The following is a 22,378-nucleotide window of genomic DNA, read 5'->3' as shown; positions in this document are numbered from 1 at the left end:
AAACATGCTGAATGTATAAATGAAAAGAAAGTGAGGAAGAAAGGAAATACATAAATGTAAATGCCATCACTGGACTGTCTCATGAAAAAAAGTGAAACTGGTCCTCTATCCTACAACATACAAACAAACTTCAACTCAAAATGGATTAAAGAGTTGAATGTAAGACCAAAAACCACAAAACTAGAAGAAAACACAAGGGGTAAGTTCCTTGACATCAGTCTAGACAATGACTTTTTGGATTTGACACCAAAAGCAAAGGCAACAAAAGCAAAAACAAACATGTGGAACTACATCAAACTAAAAATCTTCTATACAGCAAAGAAAATCATTACCAAAATGAAAAGACAAACTATGGAATGGGAGAAAATATTTGCAAAACATATATCGGATAAGCGTTCAAACTCCAAAATATATAATGAACTCATACAACTCTTAGCAAAAAATAAACAATCTAATTTTGTAAATAGGCATGGAAATGAATAGACATTTTTCCAAAGAAGACATACAAATGGTCAACAGACACATGAAAAGGTGCTCATCACCAATCTTCAGGGATATACAAATCAAAATCACAATGAGATATTACCTCACACCTGTTAGAATGACTATCATCAAAAAGGCAAGAGATACAAGCGTTGGAAAGGATGTGGCAAAAGGGAACACTTGTGCACAGCTGATGGGAATGCCAATTCGTGGAGCAACCATGGAGAACATAATATATATTCCTCAAAAAATTAAAACTACATGATTCAGCAATCCCACTTCTAACTATACATATCCAAAGGAAATGAAGACAGAATCAGAGATTTCTGTACTCCTGTGTCCCATGTTTACAGCAGAATCATTCACAATGGGCAAGATATAAGATATGCAAACAATCTCATGTCTGTCAATGGGTGATGGGATAAAGAACATGTGAGATAGATATATATACATATATGATGAAATATTCTTCAGCCATGAACATTAAGGAAATCCTGCCATTTATGACAGCTTGGATGGACCTTAAAGGCATTATGTTAACTGAATTAAGCTAGAGAAAAACAAATAGAGCATGGTATCACTTACACATGGAATCTAAAAAAGAACTCAAACTCACAGAAACAGGGAGTAGAAAAGTGGTTGTAGGGCCTCGGGATTAGGGAGTAAGGGAAATACGGGTTGGCAACAGGTCAAACTTTACTTCTGATAAATAAGGTATGAGGATTTAATGTAAAACGTCATGACTGTGGCTGATAACATTGCATTACCTAAGTGAAGAAAAAGAAGATAAATACATCAAACAGATTTACAACAAAACTTTTATTCTTAAAGTCCATATATAACATATTTATGTCTAAACTGTAACTAAATTTGCTTGTGTAAAGGCCATCTACATTAAGGAATAAAAATGGCAGAGAAAGGAAAAGAGGAGATACTAACAGTACTTATGATCAATTTCTATCCCTCCTTTAAGAACAGTCTAATTTCTTAACCTCTTACTTTAGTACTTATTTTAAAAATTAAATATCAGACACAAGTTCCCTTGAGAAAAAAAATACTCTGACTAAACTTTTTATTCACTTGAAGGCTCAAAGTACAGTCAAAAATGAACTTTATGGGGCGCCTGCGTGGCTCAGTGGGTTAAAGCCTCTGCCTTCGGCTCAGGTGATGATCCCAGGACCCTGGGATCGAGCCCCACATCAGGCTCTCTGCTCAGCAGGGAGCCTGCTTCCTCCTCTCTCTCTGCCTGCTTCTCTGCTTACTTGTGATCTCTGTCTGTTAAATAAATAAATAAAATCTTTAAAAAAAAATGAACTTTATTTTTGAAGTATTAGACTACTATAGTCAACATTCCAAGAATGCCTAAGAAATTATTCAAGTTGTGATACAGGAAAATAATCACTGAGGCAAAAATCGTTTCCAAACAAATTCTCTAAATACTTTAAGATAGTAAAGACATTTATTTCCTGCTCTTTTACCTAAACTTTGGTTAACTATTCAGCCTACACAGAGTAATGTAGTAACTAAAATGAATGCAATATAGTTACTTAGACCATACTTTATAAAATTAATTTTATATAACACACAACTTGAAAATACAAATATATTAAGCAAAAAAAAGATTTTAAGCAAAAAGTAACAAAGGTACTTTAAAAAAAAAAGTAACTATTTAAAGAAGGCAACCAAGTTCTAAAATTATTTTACTTTCCATATCCTTTGAGTTCTAAAATTATAAATTTATTAGAAAACTGAATGTTATTATCACATTAGAGTCAAAACAAAATGCTAATGGAAAGACTTACCAGGTGTTTTCTTCTGGCAAGATATGTGATTTACCATATATAGGTTAAGGAGATCTAAACTGAGAGTGGAATTTTTGACAGGTGATGAAACCCCCAGCAATTTCATTTTTGATTTTAATCTTTTCTTTTCAAAATATTCCTAAAATAATTAAAAAAGAAGTTATTACAACAACCATATGGTTTTAGGCGGAATTATAAAAAATAAAAAACCAATAATGCTATTTAACAATTAACTGATTTGATATTTTTATATTTTTGACACCCCCCTTTATATGCTTACATATAAATTAAAATCAATCACGATGATATAGTTTGCCTAAAGACTCTTAATTCCACAGCCTCTTAAAATCTTTTTGGTAAATATATTGCCTTTAAAATAGAACTTTATAAAGGCATTATTGGGTATCAAAAGATTAAAAATTATCTGAAATGTAAAGCTTTTTAAAAGTCTGATTAAACAAATCTGACAAGGTAAAAACTTGTTTTTCTACCTGGTGTGCTATCTTACAGATATAAAAAGCCTTAAAGATATGCACAGCTGAGTACCATTAAAAGTTAACTAAAATGAGAAGAGGACAAGAAAAAGCAGCTATGTGGGACTAATCTCCAGCCAGAGTCAATTTAATTTCCTTTACTCTCCTTCCATGACTGCTACTTTGCCATTAGCAAGCCCTGTACTGTTGAGTGGACTGAGAAGTGAATGAGAGGTAACAGTGAAGGGGCAGAGCAAGAAAGGGAAAGGATCCAGAGAGGGCTTTAGTTGTTTAAATAGGGGGAAACTGAATATGTCTGAATATCAGTGGAAAGCCACCAGCTGACAGTGACTCATTGAGGATATAAGAAAGAGAAGAAATAATTGATAGAGTGAAGTCCTTAAGAACGATGGAATCCAGAGTGCAAATAAAGAGACCTTCCTTTGTCTAAAGGAAACTACCTCCACAATCACAGAAGGGAAAGAGAAAATCAGCGAAGATGTAAGACAGGTTACAGAACTGGTAGTAGATATATGAGATAATTCTCATCTGATAGCTTCTATTTCCTCTAAAATATAAGATAAGGTCATCTAATGAGTATGAAGAGATTAAAAATAGGGTTGGGGAAGAGTGGCTTAAGGGAGACATGACATATTCAAGGGAAGGTATGACATTTTCAAAGAATAGGAAAGTGACATAACTAGAGATCAACACTTTAGGGAAGGGCCATAGGATATGTCTTTCCCTTTCTTATAAATATTCACAAGAATGATCCAGAATTAGACTACTAAAAAAAAAATCTGGGAACAGATTATAGTTTATTTATTGAATACCTATGCTATTGCTGGACACAATTCTAGGCAAAGGAGATACAAAATGAACAAAAGTAATAAAATCCCTCTTCTGATAAATATATGTTAATGAAAGGAAACAGACAAAACAAATTTATAAGAAAATACCAGATTATGAAAAGGAGGATTTAAAAAAATGGTCCTGGAAAGAAAATAAGTGGAGGGTGGGGAGCTACTTAGATGCTGTGATCAGAGAAAGCCAATCTAAGAGGAGACACTTCAGCTGAAACCTAAATGCTGACAAGGCAGACATGCAAATATCTTGAGGAAATATTCCAGACAAAGAAAAGAAGGATGGCAGAGACTGTCAGTGTAGCTAAAATAAAATGAACAGGGCAAGTAGTAAGAAAGTCAGAGAAGTAGGCAGGGTGTAGATCCTTCAGTTCCTTCTAGGCTATGGTTACGTCAGATATTATTCTAAAAGCAATGAAAAACAATTGAAGCTTTTAAGCAGGGGAATGAAAATTCTGATTTGCGCTCTTAAAAGATCATATTAACTGCTGTGTGAAGAACAGACTACAAAGGAAAAAAGATAAAGCAGAAAAACACTGATAAATTTGATTACATTAAAATTAAGAACATTCCTTAAAATAACATTAAGAAAATAAAAATAAAAGCTACAGAGTACACATATAACCCAAGAATTCTAAATATATAAAGACAATTTAAAAAGACAACACAAATTAAAAATGGAAAAAATACTTGGAAAAGTACCTCACAAAAGAGGAAACATGGATGAAAATGTCAGATAATTCATTAGTAATCAAGAAAATATGAGTTAAATTTACAATGAGACATCATTTCACTAAATTAATAACTATTCTACTTTTATAATAATCACTTCCTTGTTTTTCTTTAAATTTTATGAGCTTTGAACATATTTTTTCTGTTTTGAAACTTTTTATAAATGAATCTTACTGCTTATATAATCTGTGAGTTGCTTTATTTGTGTTCAATATTATATTTTGGGGATTCATCTACATTAATTACATGTGGTTAATACATTTTTCACTGCTATATCATTACTTAGGTATGCCACAATTTGTTTAACCACTCTACTACTAATAGACATTTGGGTGGTCCCCTTCCCTCCCCATACCCCTGACCCTCTTCTTCCTCTCTTGTCTTCTCTTTCTTTTTTGCTTCTTAACAACACTGATCCAAACAAGCTTGTACATGTCTCAAAATACACATGTGGAAAAATTTCTCTTGAATATATACTGCTTGGTTGTAAGATATATACATGTTCAACTTCACATAATAAAATCGATGTAAGAAAAAAAAATTTTTTAAGTAGAAGGTAGGTTATAAGGCCATCATAATACTCTAGGTAATAAATGATGATTTGAATCAGGGTACTCATGGCACAGGTAGTGAAAAGTGGAACTATTTTGGAACTAGAATGACAGCAAGAATCAACAATGACCTTTAGTCTCTGCCTGAGAAAATGGTTGGCTAATCAAGCTATCTACAAGAACAGAGAAGACTGGATGGTCTTCCAGTTACTTAGGTGAATTTATTAGCCTTTGAAAAACACTTCAAAAGATCACTGTTCTTATAAGGCTAATATAAATAAAAATATATTTTCTTTACCTTTTGCTTTCTCCTTTCCTGCTTGATCAGAAACCTGGTACTGAAAAAGGAAGCAAGACAAAAGATGTAAGTTTCTGCAATGACTGCCATTTTAGCTAAACTGACGACCTGAAATTAAAATCTGTAAGTATAGTAAGAATTATATTATTTTCTGAAAATAAACTACGAAAATGTTATAGTATAAACTGTTTCACAAAAATCTTCTTAGAAATCCAAGAAATAGTAAAAAAAAAAAAAAAGACTCTAAAAAAAAAAAAAAAGGACTCTAGACCTACAAAGAATAATAAAGCACAGAGTAAACCTGGATTATAAAATCAACATAAGCAAAGAGAAAGCAATGCATTGGAAAAGATGTATCCCCGAAACACTCTCATCTGACAGTAATATTCTTGGTCAAACTCCTATTTTCTTGCCTTACCTTATATTTCAATATTCTACTAAAACCAAAAGGGAATAGAGAAAAGATTAAAATCTATTTGGATCTAAGGAAATTTTAAGTTTATTATTAAAGTAACTTCAGTTATATTAATGCATCAGCTATGTGTACTTGAAATCTCCTAACTTCTTTAAAAAAGTAGCTAGTTACTATGGATGTGCCTTATACCTACTTTATGTTAAACACTGCATTATATCCCAATGATAGCACAGTACTTAACAGTTATAAAATATTTGCTCTATTAATAATTATGGAATGCTATAAAACATTCATGACTGTTTAAAAAGATCTGTACAATATAGCTTTTGGATATACATGAAACTGTTGGGTCAGCAGCTCCGGGAATGCAGGAGAAACAACAGAAATGACCGCCGGGGCCACCATCTTCCAGGCCCCCCCCTTTCCTAACTCTTGACTCTCTCGCCATAAGGATGTATGCCCAGGTCACCGCTCCACAAGTAACCCGATACCTATGCAAGAAACTGGAACATCAGGACTCCCCCAACCCTCCAATCCCCGAATACCATACCTTATATGGCTGTGAACCTATTCCCTGTCTTAACCCAGATAAAAGACCCACTCAACCCCCTCCCGGAGCGACTTCCCCAACTCCCCTTTCCGGAGTCGTGGAACCTCGCCCGAGGGTGCCCACCACCTCCCGGCGCAACTTTCCTGGCTCCCCTTCTCCTGAGCCCTGAAACTTCGCCAGAAAGTGCCTTTAATAAATCTTGCCTTGTGCCTACCTTGCCTGGTGTCATGTTTATCTCTCATGTAAAACCTTACAGAAACTATGGTCTCAAATTCAAGATTTGTGCAAGAATTATAAATAATAAAATCTTAGCTATATGAGATTATATAACAACATGAAAATAAAAACTGCTAATAACAAGTACTGTATACCTTACACCACCCTAAATGCTTTGCATACTTTATATGTATAAATTCATTTAATCTTCACAGCAACTAAATAAGGTTAAGATCTATTTTTATCCACAAGAAACTAAGAGAGGTTAAGTAACTTGCCCACAGTCACACCGCTGAGAAGTGTAAAATGGAGATTCAAATCCAAGAATTCTAATTTTAAAGTATTTAACCAATGCATTACACTGCTTTCCAAGTAAGTCAACTGTGAATACACAAAGCTGTTCAATTTTCCAAATGAAATTTTTCCAAATTTTCATAAACCACGTGTGTAAGTTACTGAATACCCTCAGACTTGCCACTTACTGAACTTGTTCTTTAACATATTTCCCAATAGCTATGTCCTAATTGACCATTTTGAGCTTACTGAACAAAGAACCCAATCTATTCTGTTCTATGCAGCATCATAAGTGTACTGCTGGCATTCAAACTTCAGAAAAGAAAAAGGAAATAAATTACATTTCATTGACACCTTAAATTTCAAGGCTGGAGAGAATCTTGGAGATTAGTTTATTCTCCATCATTTTAAAATTTACAAAAAACTTACATAAGAAGCAAAGTGACTTTTCAAAGTTCAGAAATATAAGTATGACAGAGCCAGCAATATTAAGCATTTCAGTTTATAAGCAGATAATAAGAAGAGATATCAATTCTATGAGCAGTTCCCACATTATAAAGATCAACAGAATTAGGGACAAGTCAAAGTCTAAATACAGTCTTTATATATGTAAATACGAGGTGGTTTTATTCCAGGCTGACTTTCCATTATCCATGACACTCTTATGGCTCTCACCAAATTCCTCGTACTACATAAGGCCCATCACTATGTGTCTAGGAAAAGTCAATTAAGGGGATGCCTGGGTGGCTCAGTCGGTTAAGCATCTGCCTTCAGCTCAGGTCGTGATCCCAGCATCCTGGGATCAAGGCCCATATCAGGCTCCCTGTTCAGTGGGGGGCCTGCTTCTCCCTCTGCCTCTACCTCTCCCCTGCAACCTGCTCATGCTCTCTCTCTCCCTCTGACAAATAAATAAAATCTTTAAAAAAATAAGTACATAATCAAAAAATTTTTAAAAAGTCAATTAAGGACTCAAGGGGCCCCTGGGTGGCTCTGTCAGTTTAGTGTTTCCCTTCAGTTCATGATCTCAGGGTACTGGGATCAAGACCCTCATTGAGCCTGCTTTTCCCTCTTCCTCTGTCCTTCCGCCCTGCTTGTGTTCTCTCTCACAACTATATGGTCAATTAATCTTCAACAAAGCAGGAAAGAATATTCAATGGAAAAAAGACAGTCTCTTCAACAAATGGTGTTGGGAAAACTGAACAGCAACATGCAAAAGAATGAAAGTAGAGGAGCACGGCTAGCACCGTGGAGCGTGCAACTCTTGATCTCGGGGCTATGGGTTCAAGCCCCATGTTGGGTGTGGAGCCTATTTAAAAAAAAAAGAAGAAGAAGAAGTTAAAAAAAAAAAGAAAAAAAAAAAAAAAAAAAACTAAACCAGGGATGCCTGGGTGGCTCAGCTGGTTACGCATCTGCCTTTGGCTCAGGTCACGATCCCGGGATCATGGAATCAAGTTCCACATCATCAGACTCCTTGCTCAGTGGGGAGTCTGCTTCTACCTCTGCTTGCCACTGCCCCAGCTGGCATGTGCTCTTTCTCTGACAAATAAATAAATAAAACAAACAAACAAACAAAAAAACTAAAAAAACTAAACTGGACCACTTTCTTACACCATACACAAAAATAAATTCAAAACAGATGAAAGACCTAAATGTGAGAGATGAAACCATCAAAATCCTAGAAGAGAACACAGGCAGTAACCTCTTCGACCTCAGCCATAGCAAATTCTTACTATGTATGTCCCTAGAGACAAGGCAAACAAGCAAAAATAAACTACTGGGAATTCATCAAGATCAAAAGCTTCTGCACAGCAAAGGAAACAATCAACAAAACTAAAAGGCAACCTAGAGAATGGGAGAAGATATTTGCAAATGACATATCTGATAAAGGGCTAGTGTCCAAAATGTATAAAGAACTTATCAAACTCAACATCCAAAAAACAAATAATCCAGTTTAAAAATGGGCAGAAGACATGAAAAGACAGTTTTCCAAAGATGACATACAGAAGGCCAACAGACACATGGAAAGATGCTCACCACCACTCTTGATCAGGAAGATGCAAAGCAAAACTATAATGGAATATCACTTAACACCTGTTAAAACAGCTAAAATCAACAATACAGGAAACAACAGGTATCAGTGAGGATGCAGAGAAAGGGGAACCATCTTACACTGTTGGTGGGAATGCAAACTGGTACAGCTACTGTGGAAAATAATATGGAGTTTCCCTAGAAAGTTAATAGAACTATCCTATGATTCAACAATTGTACTACTAGATATTTACCCAAACAATACAAAAACACTAATTCAAAGGGATACATACAGAATGATGTTTGTAGCAGCATTATCAACCATAGTCAAATTATGTAAACAGCCCACATGTCAATCAACTGATGAATGGATAAAGATGATGTGGTATCTGTATACACACATACACACACATACCGAATATTATTTGACCATCAAAAAGAATGAACTCTTGCCATTTGCCATGAAGTAGATGGAGCTAGAGGGTATTATGATAAGCAAAATAAGTCAATCAAAGAGAAATACTTTCTCATACACTCATTTGTGGAATTTAAGAAACAAAACAAATGATCATGGGGGAAAAAGAGAGAAGAAAACCAAGAAACCAACTATCAAGAACAAACTGATGGTTACCAAACGGGAAGTAAGTGGGAGGATGGGTTAAACAGGTGATGGGGGATTAAGGAGTGCATTTTGTGAGGAGCATGGGTGTTTTATGGAACTACTGAATGACTATATTGTACACCATGAAATAACATTATACTTTATACCAACTAACTGGAATTTAAATAAAAACTTAATAAAATGAAAAAAATTTTTTAATTTAAAAAAATTTTTTAAAATCAGCACAGTGTCTGTAACACTTCTTGACTGCTTGCAAACTCAATGGTGCCAGCTACAGATGTTATCATGGTACTCAGAGGTTGCGCAAGAGGGTTTGATTCAGAGTCTTTCTGGGAAACAATGCATGGTCTATAGATATACAAGGAAAGGTTTAGTTAACCAATCATGTGGATTAAAGGTCCTTGCTAAAAGTTAAAGACTACTAAATTGGCCAGAGGGGTTGAGATAGCGGCTTCACCAGCTCCATTCCTGGACAGCAAAGTACCTCTTCTGGCATCACTGACATTATTGTCCCTGAAAACTCAATCCTGCTACAGCTCCTACAACTGCCTGCGACTACAATAGATGCTCTGTATTCTCTCTTTTTCTGGCTCACTAACTGCTGATTCAAAGTATAGGACAAGCACATCAAAGTCTAAGCTTAGATCATATGCCCATTCCCTAGCTGCAAAACAGATGGAAAAACATTATCTGGGTTTTGTTGTGTTTTTTTTTGTGTTGGGTTTTGTGGGATTTTTTCCCCACATTCTTTAGAGAAAGGTGGCCTGTGCCTAGTACCAAAACTCGTAACGTGGGAAATACCTCCCCCTGCTCCCCCCCCACACAAGGGGCTCAGATGCTGGTCTGCCAAAGACTACAAGTATCTTCTTAAAAGATGTTATACCATAAAATTAAAATGGTTGATGATCCAAAAGTACTTTTCTATTTGGCTGTCAGATGTGTGTACGTGCGTGTGTGTATGTATGTGTATGCGTATATTTCTAATAGTTTCTTCTAATGGTTTTGCTTAGGTGAGTGTCAAAATAAGACAGTAATGTTCTTTTTGTTGTTCCACAATGGTTGAGTAAGATGGCAATACAGAAGGCTCCTCAGGCCCCTTTTCCCACAGACACACCATATGTACAATTACATTTGGAGCACTCCCTCTGAAAGAGGTTCAGAAACTAGCTGAATGACTCCTACATACTAGATAACTGAGAAAATACCCACACTGGAACAGGTAAGAAAGGCTATGACACACTCTTACCATGAAGACATTATCCCCGCCCCAAGCACAGTGCCAGATAATTGGGAGGGAACCCCCAATTTCTAGTTTTGAACTGAGAAGCAAATGGTTTGTACTGCATATCCAGCACTCCCAATTTTCAGGGCCCTCACTAGACAGTTAAGTTCCCAAAAATTCAGCTCTGAAAGCCAACAGGGCCTGTGTCCAGGAGACCCACAAGACTACAGCAAACAAATAAGCAAACTCTTATTAACAGGTGTGTAGCACTCACCATACCTACCCTCAGAGTTCAGCATGGAGTAGGTAAACCATCTATCTCCCAGCCTTTCCCTGAAAAAGGTTTATCTGCATACTTTAAAAGGTCCTTCCTGAGGTCTAGGCTTATAATTCCAGCATTAGGGGCTGGCTACAAACCACCCCAGAAAATGAGAAAGCCAGAGGACAACTCTCCTGCCTTTTCCAAACCACTCCAGCACATCAGTATCTCCCTAGAAGGAGATGGTGTGCTCCAGCTATTACAGCTGCCACTAGATGCCCTGGCACTGATAGCCAAATAGGCTTCCATTCAAGAAACCAGTAGGACTTTAGTAAACAAAGAAACAATTCTTAACTGCCTATCACCTCAGGGCTAAGCAAGCAGTGACCAGCCAAAATCTCTTAATGCCATTAGTTCCCTGAAAAAGGTTTATCAGCTTACCTTAAAAATACTACCTTAGGGCAAGGCTTCTCATCTAGCAGGCATCAACAGGCAGGTTGTGATCTTCCCCAAAGACCAGCGAAGACAGAAGACATCTCTCTGGCTGTCTCCCTCTAGCCCACTCCAATAAAACCAAATCACCAGTATCTCCCTGAAGGAGCTTGTACAACATATTTAACGCCACAACTTTTGTGACAGCCACCCAAAGAGTAAGTCTCCAGATCACCTGGTTCTAACAGCCAACGGGGCTTGCATTCACGAGTCCCACAGAAATGTAGCAAAGAAATAGTTCTTACTGACCATAGAAACATAACCAGGGGCTAGCACAGAGGACAGGCAAAAAGCTCATCTCCCAGTTTCTTCCTAGAAGGGGCTTAAATACATACATACCCAGCTGCTGCCTGATGCTGATGTTAAATACATACATACCCAGCTGCTGCCTGATGCTACTTGACAGCAACCAGGTGCTAACTGCAATCCTACCCACTGGGACAATGATGGGTGTTGGCATACCATCTACTACTAAGAAAGACTAAGAACAAAGGAGACCTGGGCAATCACAAAAGTTTGAGAGACAACTAGGAGGCAGGGCCTAGCCTATCAACGAGATTTCCTTCATAAGACCATCTGTCAAAACAGGGAAAAGAGGGAGATTTAGGGAAGATCAAGGGGTAGGATGATCCTGAGTTTACCTCTTCCCACAGGCACAGCAAGGCTACAACCATATATAATGCAACTAACTCTGAAAATGACTTGAAGGCTAGCCGAACAGATCGTCCACAGATAATGAAAAAGCAGCAGCCACCCTGAGAAGGGTAGCAGGGGAGAGTGTCAAGAACAAAACCCGCTGGTGAGACAACTTACATAAAGGAAGGATATCACAGGGATGGAGGACCTTGTAAGAAAGGAATCACTATGAAATGTGTAAGCCTGATGATTCACAGACCTGTACCCCTAGGGCAAATAATACGTTTTATGTTAATTTAAAAAAAAGGCAAGGGAATCAATCCTGATATCAGGAACCCCTAGCCCTGGGATCCTACACCAGAAGACAAACCCTCACAATATCAGGATTTCAAAGTCAGTGAGGTTTAACTCCAGAAGAGCCAGAGGGCTATAGAAAACTGATACTCCACTCTTAAACACTCAGCACGCCATATCACTTGGTCCAAGACCCAGCACAAAAATAGCAGACTGAAAAGCACCAGGGTTATAAATAAAGGGAGATTTATCGACTACTTTTAGGGCATATGCCAAATCGGCAGGGATCTGTAGAAGCTCTCTCTGGAAATGGAAATACTGGCAGTTTTTCTTGCTCTCCTTCAACCTAGCTGGCCAGATACTTGCAAGAGCCAGTTCTGACACTATATACTTTGCCAGGTCCTGACCTGGCATTCCCTTGCAAATATGCACTACCTAACCTCCCTGCACCAACAGGCTCCCCTCCAAAGCAGCTCCCACTCCACCACACCCAGCAGGCAGCCCCAGCCAGACTAATGCCACTCCAAAGCAGCTCCTGCCCCAGAGAAGGGGAAGTCAATTCAAGTCATCAGCATGCCCACAGCAGTTGCGGGTGGGCCTCTCAGCCAGCCATGCCAGGGGCCAGCACTACCCACCAGTGTGCCCATAGTAGCCAGGGCCAGTCATTGCAGACAGCTGGACTGAGGGCCAGTCCAACTATCAGGGAACCCACAGCAATTACAGCCCAATCACAACAGGAAGGTACACGCAGCCCACAAAGGAGACACCCCTAGAGTATCTGGTTCTTATGACCAGGAGCAACTGCACTACTGGGCCCTATAGGATCCTTCTACATGAGACCACTACTTTCAAAACCAGGAGCTGACCTATCCAATATATATAAACAAACACAGAGTCTGAGAAAATGGAGAGACAAGGGAATAAAATAAAAGAATGAAAGAACAAAATAAAACCACAGAAAACTAAATAAAACAGAAATATGCCATGTACCCAATAAAAGAGTTCAAACTAATGGTCATAAAGATGTTCACTGAACTTGAGAGGAAAGTGGATGAACTTCAACTAAGAGAAAACATAAAAAGTCATCAGAACTGAAAAATAACTGAAATTAAAAATAAACCACAGGGAATCAATAGCAGATTAGAGAATGCAGAAGAAGAAACAGCAATCTGGAAGACAGAGCAGTGGAAAGCACCCAAAAACAAATGAAAAAAGAACAAAAAAAATTAATGATAGCTTAAGGGATCTCTGGAATAACATCAAAGATAAAAACACTGATATAATAAGGGTTCCAGAGAATAACACAGAGACAGAATGGAACAAAAAACCTACCTGAGAACATAATAGCTAAAAACTTCCCTAACTTGGGAAAAGAAAGAAGACATCCAGGTCCAGGAGGCAAAGAAAGCTTCAAACAAGATGAACTCAAGGAGGGCTACACCAAAAAATATAATAATTAAAATGTCAAAAGATAAAGATGAAGAAAGAATCTTAAATGAGAGAGAGAAACAAATGCTTACATACAAGAGAAACCACATAAGAATATCAGATTTTTTTCTTTCAAAGAAAAAAAAGAGAGAGAGAGAGAAACATTGCAGGCCAGAAATAAGTACATTACATATTCAAAATACTAAAAGGAGAAAACTTACAACTAAAAATAATATGCCCTGCAAAGTTATTATTAAGAATCGAAAGAGAGGGGTGCCTGGGTGGCTCAGTGGGTTGAGCTTCTGCCTTCGGCTCGGGTCGTGGTCTCGGGGTCCTGGGATTGAGCCCCTCATTGGGATCTCTGCTCAGCGGGGAGCCTGCTTCCCCCCCCCCCCCGCCTGCCTCTCTGCCGACTTGTGATCTCTGTCAAATAAATAAATAAAATCTTTAAAAAAAAAAATCGAAAGAGAATGAGATTCAAAGACAAACAAAAAAGGAGTTCATCACACTAAGCCAGCCTTACAAGAAATATTAAAGAGACTTCTTCAAGTAGAAAAGAAATGGTTATAACAAAGAAAAATAAATAATGAAGGGGAAAAAATGCACTGGCAAAAGCAAATATATAGGAAAGACATTAGATCAATCATTATAAAGCTAGTATGAAAGTCAAAAAACAAAAGCAATAAAATCAATTATATCTACACATTAGGAGATACACAATATAAACATCTAAAATATAAAAAAATACGATTTAGGTATAAAATGTAAAAAAGACTAAAATATACATAAAACGTGGAGGGGGCAGTAAATGTGTTTTATGAATGTGTTCTAACTTAAGTCACACCCAATAGAGACTACTATGTATACAGGATATTATATATGAGCCTCCTGGTAACCACAAACTAAAAAACCTATAATAGATGCACAAAGAAAAGAGAATGAAATATAAGCCCCTTTGGGAAAGTCAACAAATCACAAGGGAAGAGAGCAAGAAAAGAATAAAGAAGAAGTACAAAAACAACCAGAAAACAATGAATAAAATGGCATAAGTACACACCAACCAATAATTATTTTAAATACAAATGGACTAAATGCTCCAATCAAAAAACATAGCCTGAATGAATGAATTAAAAACCCATCTATATGATGCTTACAAAAGGATTTCCTTCAAACCTAAAGACGTATACAGACTGAAAGAAGAGAGATGGAAAGATGTTCCATGCAAATGGAAGCAAACAAATGAACAAAAAGCTGGGGCTGCAGTACTTAGACTTTAAAACAAAGATTGTAACAAGACACAAAGAAGGGTATTACACAATGATATAGGGATTGATCCAAAACCACAACATAATCACTGCTAAATACCTGCACCTAACATAGGAGCATCTGAACACATAAAAGCAAATATTAAAAGACACAAAGGGAGAAATTAACAGTAATACAATAACAGTAGTGGGTTTTAACACCCCACTTACATCAAAATCATCCAGACAGAAAATCAATTTAAAAAAACAGTGAACTTAAACAACACATTAGAGCACACGGGTTTAACAGATATATACACAAATCATTCCAAAAACAGCAGATTCCACATTCTTTTCAAGTACACATGAAATGTACAATATGAGCAATAGAAACTAGAAGTAAATTACAAGAAAAAACCTGGAAAAAAAGCAAACGTGGAGGCTAAACAACATGTTACTAAAAAGAGCAATAGATCAATGGAAACACAACAGTTCAAATTCTATGGGACAAAAGACAGGGAGCTTAAAATGGAAATAAATAAAATAGAGACTATTAAAAAAAAAACAATGAACTAAGAGCTGGTTCTTTGAAAAGTAAAGCAAAAATTAAAGTTAAAAAAACAACAACAACAAAAAAAGGGCACTTGGGTGGCTCAGTGTGTTGGGCCTCTGCCTTCACCTCAGGTCGTGATCTCAGGGTCCTGGGATCGAGCCCCATGTGGGGCTCTCTGCTAGGCGGAGAGCCTGCTTCCCTTCCTCTCTCTCTGCCTGCCTCTCTGCCTGCTTGTGATCTGTGTCTGTCAAATAAATAAATAAATAAATAAAATCTTAAAAAAAAAAAAGCAAACCCTTAAACCAGATTAAGAAAAACAAAGAACGAAGCGCAAAAATAATAAAATCAGAAATGAAGAAGTAAAAACTGATACCACAGAAATACACAGGATTGTAAAAGACTACTACAAAAAATTATATGGCAACAAATTAAAAACCTAGAAGAAATGAATAAATTCCTAGCAATATGAACAGGAAGAAATAAAAATTCTGAACAGACCATTACTAGTAACAAATAAAATCAGTAATCACAAAACTCAACAAAAGTCCAGGACAAGATGGTTTCACAGGTAAATTCCACCAGTTAAGTAAGAGTTAATACCTATCCTTCTCAAACTATCCCAAAAAACAGAAGAGGAAAGAATACCTCCAAATTTGTTCCAAGAGGCCAACATTACCCTGACACCAAAACACAACAAAAAAAACTTTGAAAAATTCATTAAAAGAATCACTCACCAAGATCAACTGCATTTCATCTCAATGATGCAAAGACCATTCAATGTACACAAATTAACAGGATACATTACATTAACAAAATGAAAGATAAAAATCATGTGATTTTCTCAATAGATGCAGGGAAAAAACTGACAAAATTCAATCTCCTTTCATCATGTTTAGGTTTTGAGGGTACAGACGTCACATATATGACAAACCCACAGCTAAAAACATAGTCAATGGTGAAAATCTGAAAGTTATTCTTTAAAATGAAGAATAAGACAAGGACAGCCACTCTGTAACTTTCATTCAACCAACTATTAGAAGCCCTGGCTCTGGTCATCAGACAAAAAAAGACATCGAAATCAGTAGGGAAGAACGCAACGTGTCACTACATGCAGATGACCTGATACTATACATAGAAAACTTATCTAAAGGCTCCACCAAAAAACTATTAGAATAAATGAATTCAGTAATTTTGCAGGATACAAAATTAATGTGCAGAAATCTCTTGTGTTTCTATATATTTAGAAAAAAATGGCAGAAAGAAGAATTAAGAACACAATTCCATTTACAATTGCATCAAAAACAAATAAATAAAATAGAAGCACCTGGATGCCTCAGTCAGTTAAGTGTCTGACTCTTGATTTTGGCTCCAGTCATTATCTTATGGGCTGTAGGATCCAGCCCGACACTGGGCTCTACCCTCAGCAGGGAATCTGCTTCTCTCTCTCTCCTTCCCTCTGCCCCTCCCCCTGCTCACAGTCTCTCTCTCTTTCTCTTTCAAATAAATAAGTAAATCTTAAAAAAAAAAAAAAAAAAAGGACAAAATACTTAGGAATAAATTTAACCAAAGGGGTGAAAGACTTCTTTGTACTCTGAAAATGATTAAGACCTTGATGAAAGAAATTGAAGACAACACAAATAAATGGAAAACTACTATGTGCTCATGGACTGGAAGAATTCATATTGTAAAAATATCCTTACTGGGGAGGACATTGGGAGATGGAGAAAAGAAGTGAATTGGGGGAAATCGGAGTGGGAGACAAACCATGAGAGACTTTGGACTCTGAGAAACAAACTGAGGGTTTTGGAGGGGACGGGGGTGGGAGGTTGGATGAGCCTGGTGGTGGGTAATATGGAGGGCACATATTGCATGGAGCACTGGGTTTGGTGCATAAACAATGAATCTTAGAACACTGAAAAAACAAAATAAAATTTTTAAAAAGTAGAAAAAAAAATATCCTTACTGGGATGCCTGGGTGGCTCAGTCGTTTAAGTGTTTGCCTTCAGCTCAGGTCATGATCCTGGGATCCTGGGATAGAGCCCTGCATCAGACTCCCTGCTCAGCAAGAAGTCTGCTTCTGCTTCTCTCCCTCCCTCTGCCTCAGCCCCCTGTCTGTGCTCACTCTCTCCCACAAAAAAATAAAAATTAAAAAAAAAATCCTTACTACCAAAAGAAACCTACATATTCAATGCAAACTCTATCAAAATACCAACTGTATTTTTCAGAGAATTAGAACAAATAATCCTAAACTTCGGATAGGACCACAAAAGACACTGAACAGCCAAAGCAATGTTGAGAAAGGAAAATGAAGCTGAAGGCATCAGAATACCAGACTTCAAAGTACACTACAAAGCTAAAGTAATCAAGACAATATGGTATTGATTCAAAAATAAATCACCAAGACCAAATAGAGAGCCTTGGGGGGGGGGGGGACCATGTTTATATTGTCAACTAACCTATGACTAGGGAGGCAAAATATATAATAAAAAAAAAAGACAGTCTTTTTGATAAACAGTATTGGGAATACTGGACAGTTACATGTAAAAGAATAAAATGGGACCACTTTCTTATACTACATGCAAAAATAAACTCAAAATGGATTAAAGATGTAGATATAAGACCTGAAACCATAAAACTCCTGGAAGAAAACAAGCAGTAAATTCTTAGACCTCGACCTCAGCAATATTTTTCTGAATCTGTCTTTTTAGAAAAGGAAGTAAAAGCAAAAATAAACTGGGACTACCATCAAACTGAAAAGCTTTTGCACAGTGAAAGAAACTATCAACAAAACAAAACAGCAACCCAGTTAACGGGAAAAGATATTGCCAAATGATGTCTCCAATAAGGGGTTAATATTCAAAACATGTAAGAAAACCTCCTACAACTCAACAACCCCCCCCCCAAATAATGCAATTAAAAAATGGGTGAAGCAAAACAAACTGAGGGTTGCCAGGGGGAGGGGAGTAGGGAGAGGGTGGTTGGGTTATGGACATTGGGGAAGGTATGTGCTATGGTGAGTGCTGTGAAGTGTAAACCTGGTGATTCACAGACCTGTACCCCTGGGGCTAATAATACATTATATGTTAATAACAAAATTTAAAAATTAAAAAAAAAAAGATTTAACAAAAATGGGTGAAGGACATGAATAGATGTTTTTCCAAAGAAGACGTCCAGGTGGGGGTAAAAAAAAAGAAAACATGCAGATGGCCAACAGAAGACATACAGATAGCCAACAGACACATGAAAAGATACTGAAAATAATAATCATCAGGAAAATGCAAATCAAAACCACAATGAGATATCACCTCACACTGGTGAGAATGGCTAGTATCAAAAACTAAACAAAACAGAACAAAAAAAAAGATGTTGGTGAGGATGTGGAGAAAAGGGAACCCTTATGCACTATTGGTACGAATGTCAATTAGTCCAATCACTGTAGAAAATAGTATGGAGGTTCATCCAAAAATTAAAAGTGAAAAAATTGTATGATCCAGTAATTCCACTACTAGGCATTTACATGAAGAAAACAAAAACACTGACTAAAAAAGACATATGCACTCCTATGTTTATTGCAGCATTACTTACAATTGTCAAGATATGGAAACAACCTGAGTTTCCATGAATATAAAAGATGTGGTACATACACACAATGGACTACTATTCAGCCATAAATAATGAAATCTTGCCATTTGCAACAACATGGATAGCCTAAAGGATATTATGCTAAGTGAAATAAGTCAAAGAAAGACAAATATCACTTGATTTCACTTATACATGAAATCTAATAAAACAAATTTTAAAAATCAGAAGCAAACTCCTAATTACATAGAACAAACCAGTGACTGCCAGAGGTGTGGGGGATGGGGGAAAAAGGTGAAATAGATGAAGAGGATTAAGAGGTACAAATTCCCAATTATAAACTAAATAGGTCATTGGGATGTAAATTATGGCATAGGAAAGATAGTCAATAAAATTGTAATGACTTTATATAGCAACAGATAGTAACTACACTTACAGTGATTAGCATTTCATAAGTATATGATTGCTAAATCACTACATAGTATACTTGAAACTACTACAATACTGTATGTCAACTAAACTTTAATTAAAACTTTTAATTAAATTACAACATTTTTTTAAACTGGGAGGTGGCTATTTAAACTTATAAACAGAAGCCAAAACAAAGAGTGAAGGAACATTAATAAACAGAGAAACATATTTCAAACAAAGGAACAAAATCTCTAAAACAGATCTTAATGAAATGGAGATAACAGATTTAAATGATTGAGTTCAAAATAATGGTCATAACAATGCTCAAAATAATGGTCATAACAATAATAACAATGCATTTCTCTGCTGACCTCCAGGTGGTCAGCAGAGAAATGCATAAACAAAATGAGAATTCCAACAAAGAAAAAATCTTAGAAAGTACCAAATAGAAATAACAGAGTTGAACAGTATAATAACTTCACTGAAAAATTCAACAGAGCAGCAGAAGTCTAGATCAAGTAGAAGCTCACTGGGCTCAAAGACAAAGCAGTAGAATTCAATGAATTAAAAGAGCAGGTTAAAAAAAAAAAAAAAAGAATGAAAAACAACAGACTATTAAGGGACATACAGGTCAACATTAGCTAAACCAACATATCCATGATAGTGGTCCCAAGCTTATTGAAAGAAATAATGACTGAGAACTTTGTTAACAAGAAAAAAGAAACAGACTCACATTCAGGAAATTCATAAAGTATCAAATAAGATGAATACAAAAATACAAACACCAAGACACATCATAATGAAACTGTCAAAGTTAAAGACAGAGACTTCTAAAAACAGAAAAGAAACACAACTTGTTATTGACAAAAGAACCACCAGAAGACTATCAGCAGATTTTTTTTCAGCAGATGGTCTGCAGGCCAGAAGAGAGTAGCACAGTATGTTTAAAGTGCTAATAGAAAAAGACCTACCAACCAAGAAACCTCTATCAGCAAAGCTGTCCTTCAGAATTAAAGAAAGATGGAATTTTCCGAACAAAGGTTACAGAGTTTGTTATCACTAAACCAGCCTTACCAAAAATATTAAAGGGAATTCTTCAAACTGAAATGAAAAAATATTAGTAACAAGAAAACATATTAAAGTATAAAACTCACTAGGAAAGAGAAATATATAAATAAAGTCAGAATATTCAAATTGAACTGTGGTGGGTAATCATAATTCTCTTATGGAAGAAATAAGATTATAATATTACTACAATAATTTGGTAAAGGACATAGAATGAAAAATTGCAAATTGTGACATCAAAAAACTGGGGGTGCCTGCCTGGCTCAGTCAGGGCACTCTTGATCTTGGGGTTGTGGGTTCAAGCCTCACATTGGGTGTAAACATTACTTAAAAGTAAAGTCTGAAACACACACAATCACAGATATGGAAGTGGGAGAACTTTGATATACATCTGAAGTTTATTATCAGCTTAAAACAGACTTATATTTTATGTAAGTCTTGTGATAAACACAAAGTAAAAGCCTATAGAGAAAAATAAAGAGAAAGGAATCAAAGCATACCACACAGAAAATATCAAACTACAAAGCAATAGAGTAAGAGAGAAAAAAGAGAATAGAGGAATTAAACAAGCAAAAAACACTTAACAAAATGACAACAGTAAGCCCGTAACTATCAATAATTTCTTTAAATGTAAATGGCCTCAATTCTCTAATCAAAAAACAAAGAGTGGCTGATTAGATTTTTTTAAATGACCCAACTAGAAGCTGCATGCAAAAGACAAACCTCAGCTTTAAGAATATACACAGACTGAAAGTGAACAGATGGAAAACCATATTTCATGCAAGTCAAAATCAAAACAAAGTTGGGATGGCATACCTATATGAAGCAAAATGGACTCTAAGCCAAAGACTGTAACAAGAGAAAAAGAAAATTATTACATTAAAGGGCTCAAATGATCAAGAGGATATAACAATTGTAAACATTTATGCACTCAATATTGGAGCACCTAAATTTATAAAGCAAATATAAACAGATCTGGGATGCCTGGGTGGCTCAGTCATTAAGCATATGCCTTCAGCTCAGGTCATGCTTCCAGGGTCCTGGGATGGAGCCCCACATCAGGCTCCCTGCTCAGCAGGAAGCCTGCCTCTCCCTCTCCTACTCCCCCTGCTTGTGTTCCCTCTCTGGCTGTGTCTCTCTCTGTCAAACAAATAAATAAAATCTTTTAGAACTATATATGGATATATAGTTCTATATATATCCAACTATATATCCATATATAGTTCTAAAAGATTTTATATATATAAAGAGCTGAAGCAAGAAGCAGCAACAGAATAAAAGAACAAGACTTCAATATCCCACATTCAACAAAAGACTGATAATTATGATACCCTGATATACAAGAAAAGGATATTTGGTCTTCATCCCCAATCTTGGCACATAGCTCCTAAAACCCTTGGAATTTCCCAATGAGAGCAAAATTTAAAATTAGATAGATAGAAAGGAAGGAAGGAAGGAAGAGGGGGAGGTTCTTTTGTTATGATAATGAAATGGTTTTTGGAACACACCTGAGGATAGGGACTAGCTGCCAGGAGAACCAACCATGTGATTGAAGAGCTGGAAATTTTAGTCCCACCCCCTTAACTTCCCGGAGGGAAGAGGAACTAGAGGTTAATCAATCAATAATAACCAGTGACTTAATCAATCACACATACATAATGAAGCCTCCATAAAAACCAAAGGGACTGAGATTGGAGAGCTTTCAGGTTAGTGAACACATGGAGATTTGGGAGAGTGGCATCTTGAAGAGAGCATGGAAATTCCATGCTCTTTCCCCATATTTGCCACAAGTAATTCTTCTATCTGGCTATTCCTGAACTATATCCATTTAAAATAAAACCATAGTCAAGTAGGTAAAATATTTCTCT

General features: G+C 36.4%; 1 protein-coding gene across 1 annotated transcript in view; it reads right to left on the bottom strand.

Moving 5' to 3' along the window:
- Positions 1-22,378, bottom strand: part of REDIC1 (regulator of DNA class I crossover intermediates 1) — a gene marked incomplete at both ends in the record, with an annotated part of 117,325 nt that overhangs the window by 72,017 nt on the left and 22,930 nt on the right. The window contains 2 exon segments of the mRNA XM_080811377.1: positions 2,286-2,424; positions 5,203-5,242. Of these exon segments, the coding sequence (XP_080667503.1) occupies positions 2,286-2,424; positions 5,203-5,242 (179 nt within the window).

Source organism: Martes martes, assembly GCF_963455335.1.
Source record: "Martes martes genome assembly, chromosome: 8".
Lineage (NCBI taxonomy): Eukaryota > Metazoa > Chordata > Mammalia > Carnivora > Mustelidae > Martes > Martes martes.
Note: the sequence above shows the minus strand (reverse complement) of the source record. Positions and strands in the feature narration are given on the sequence as shown.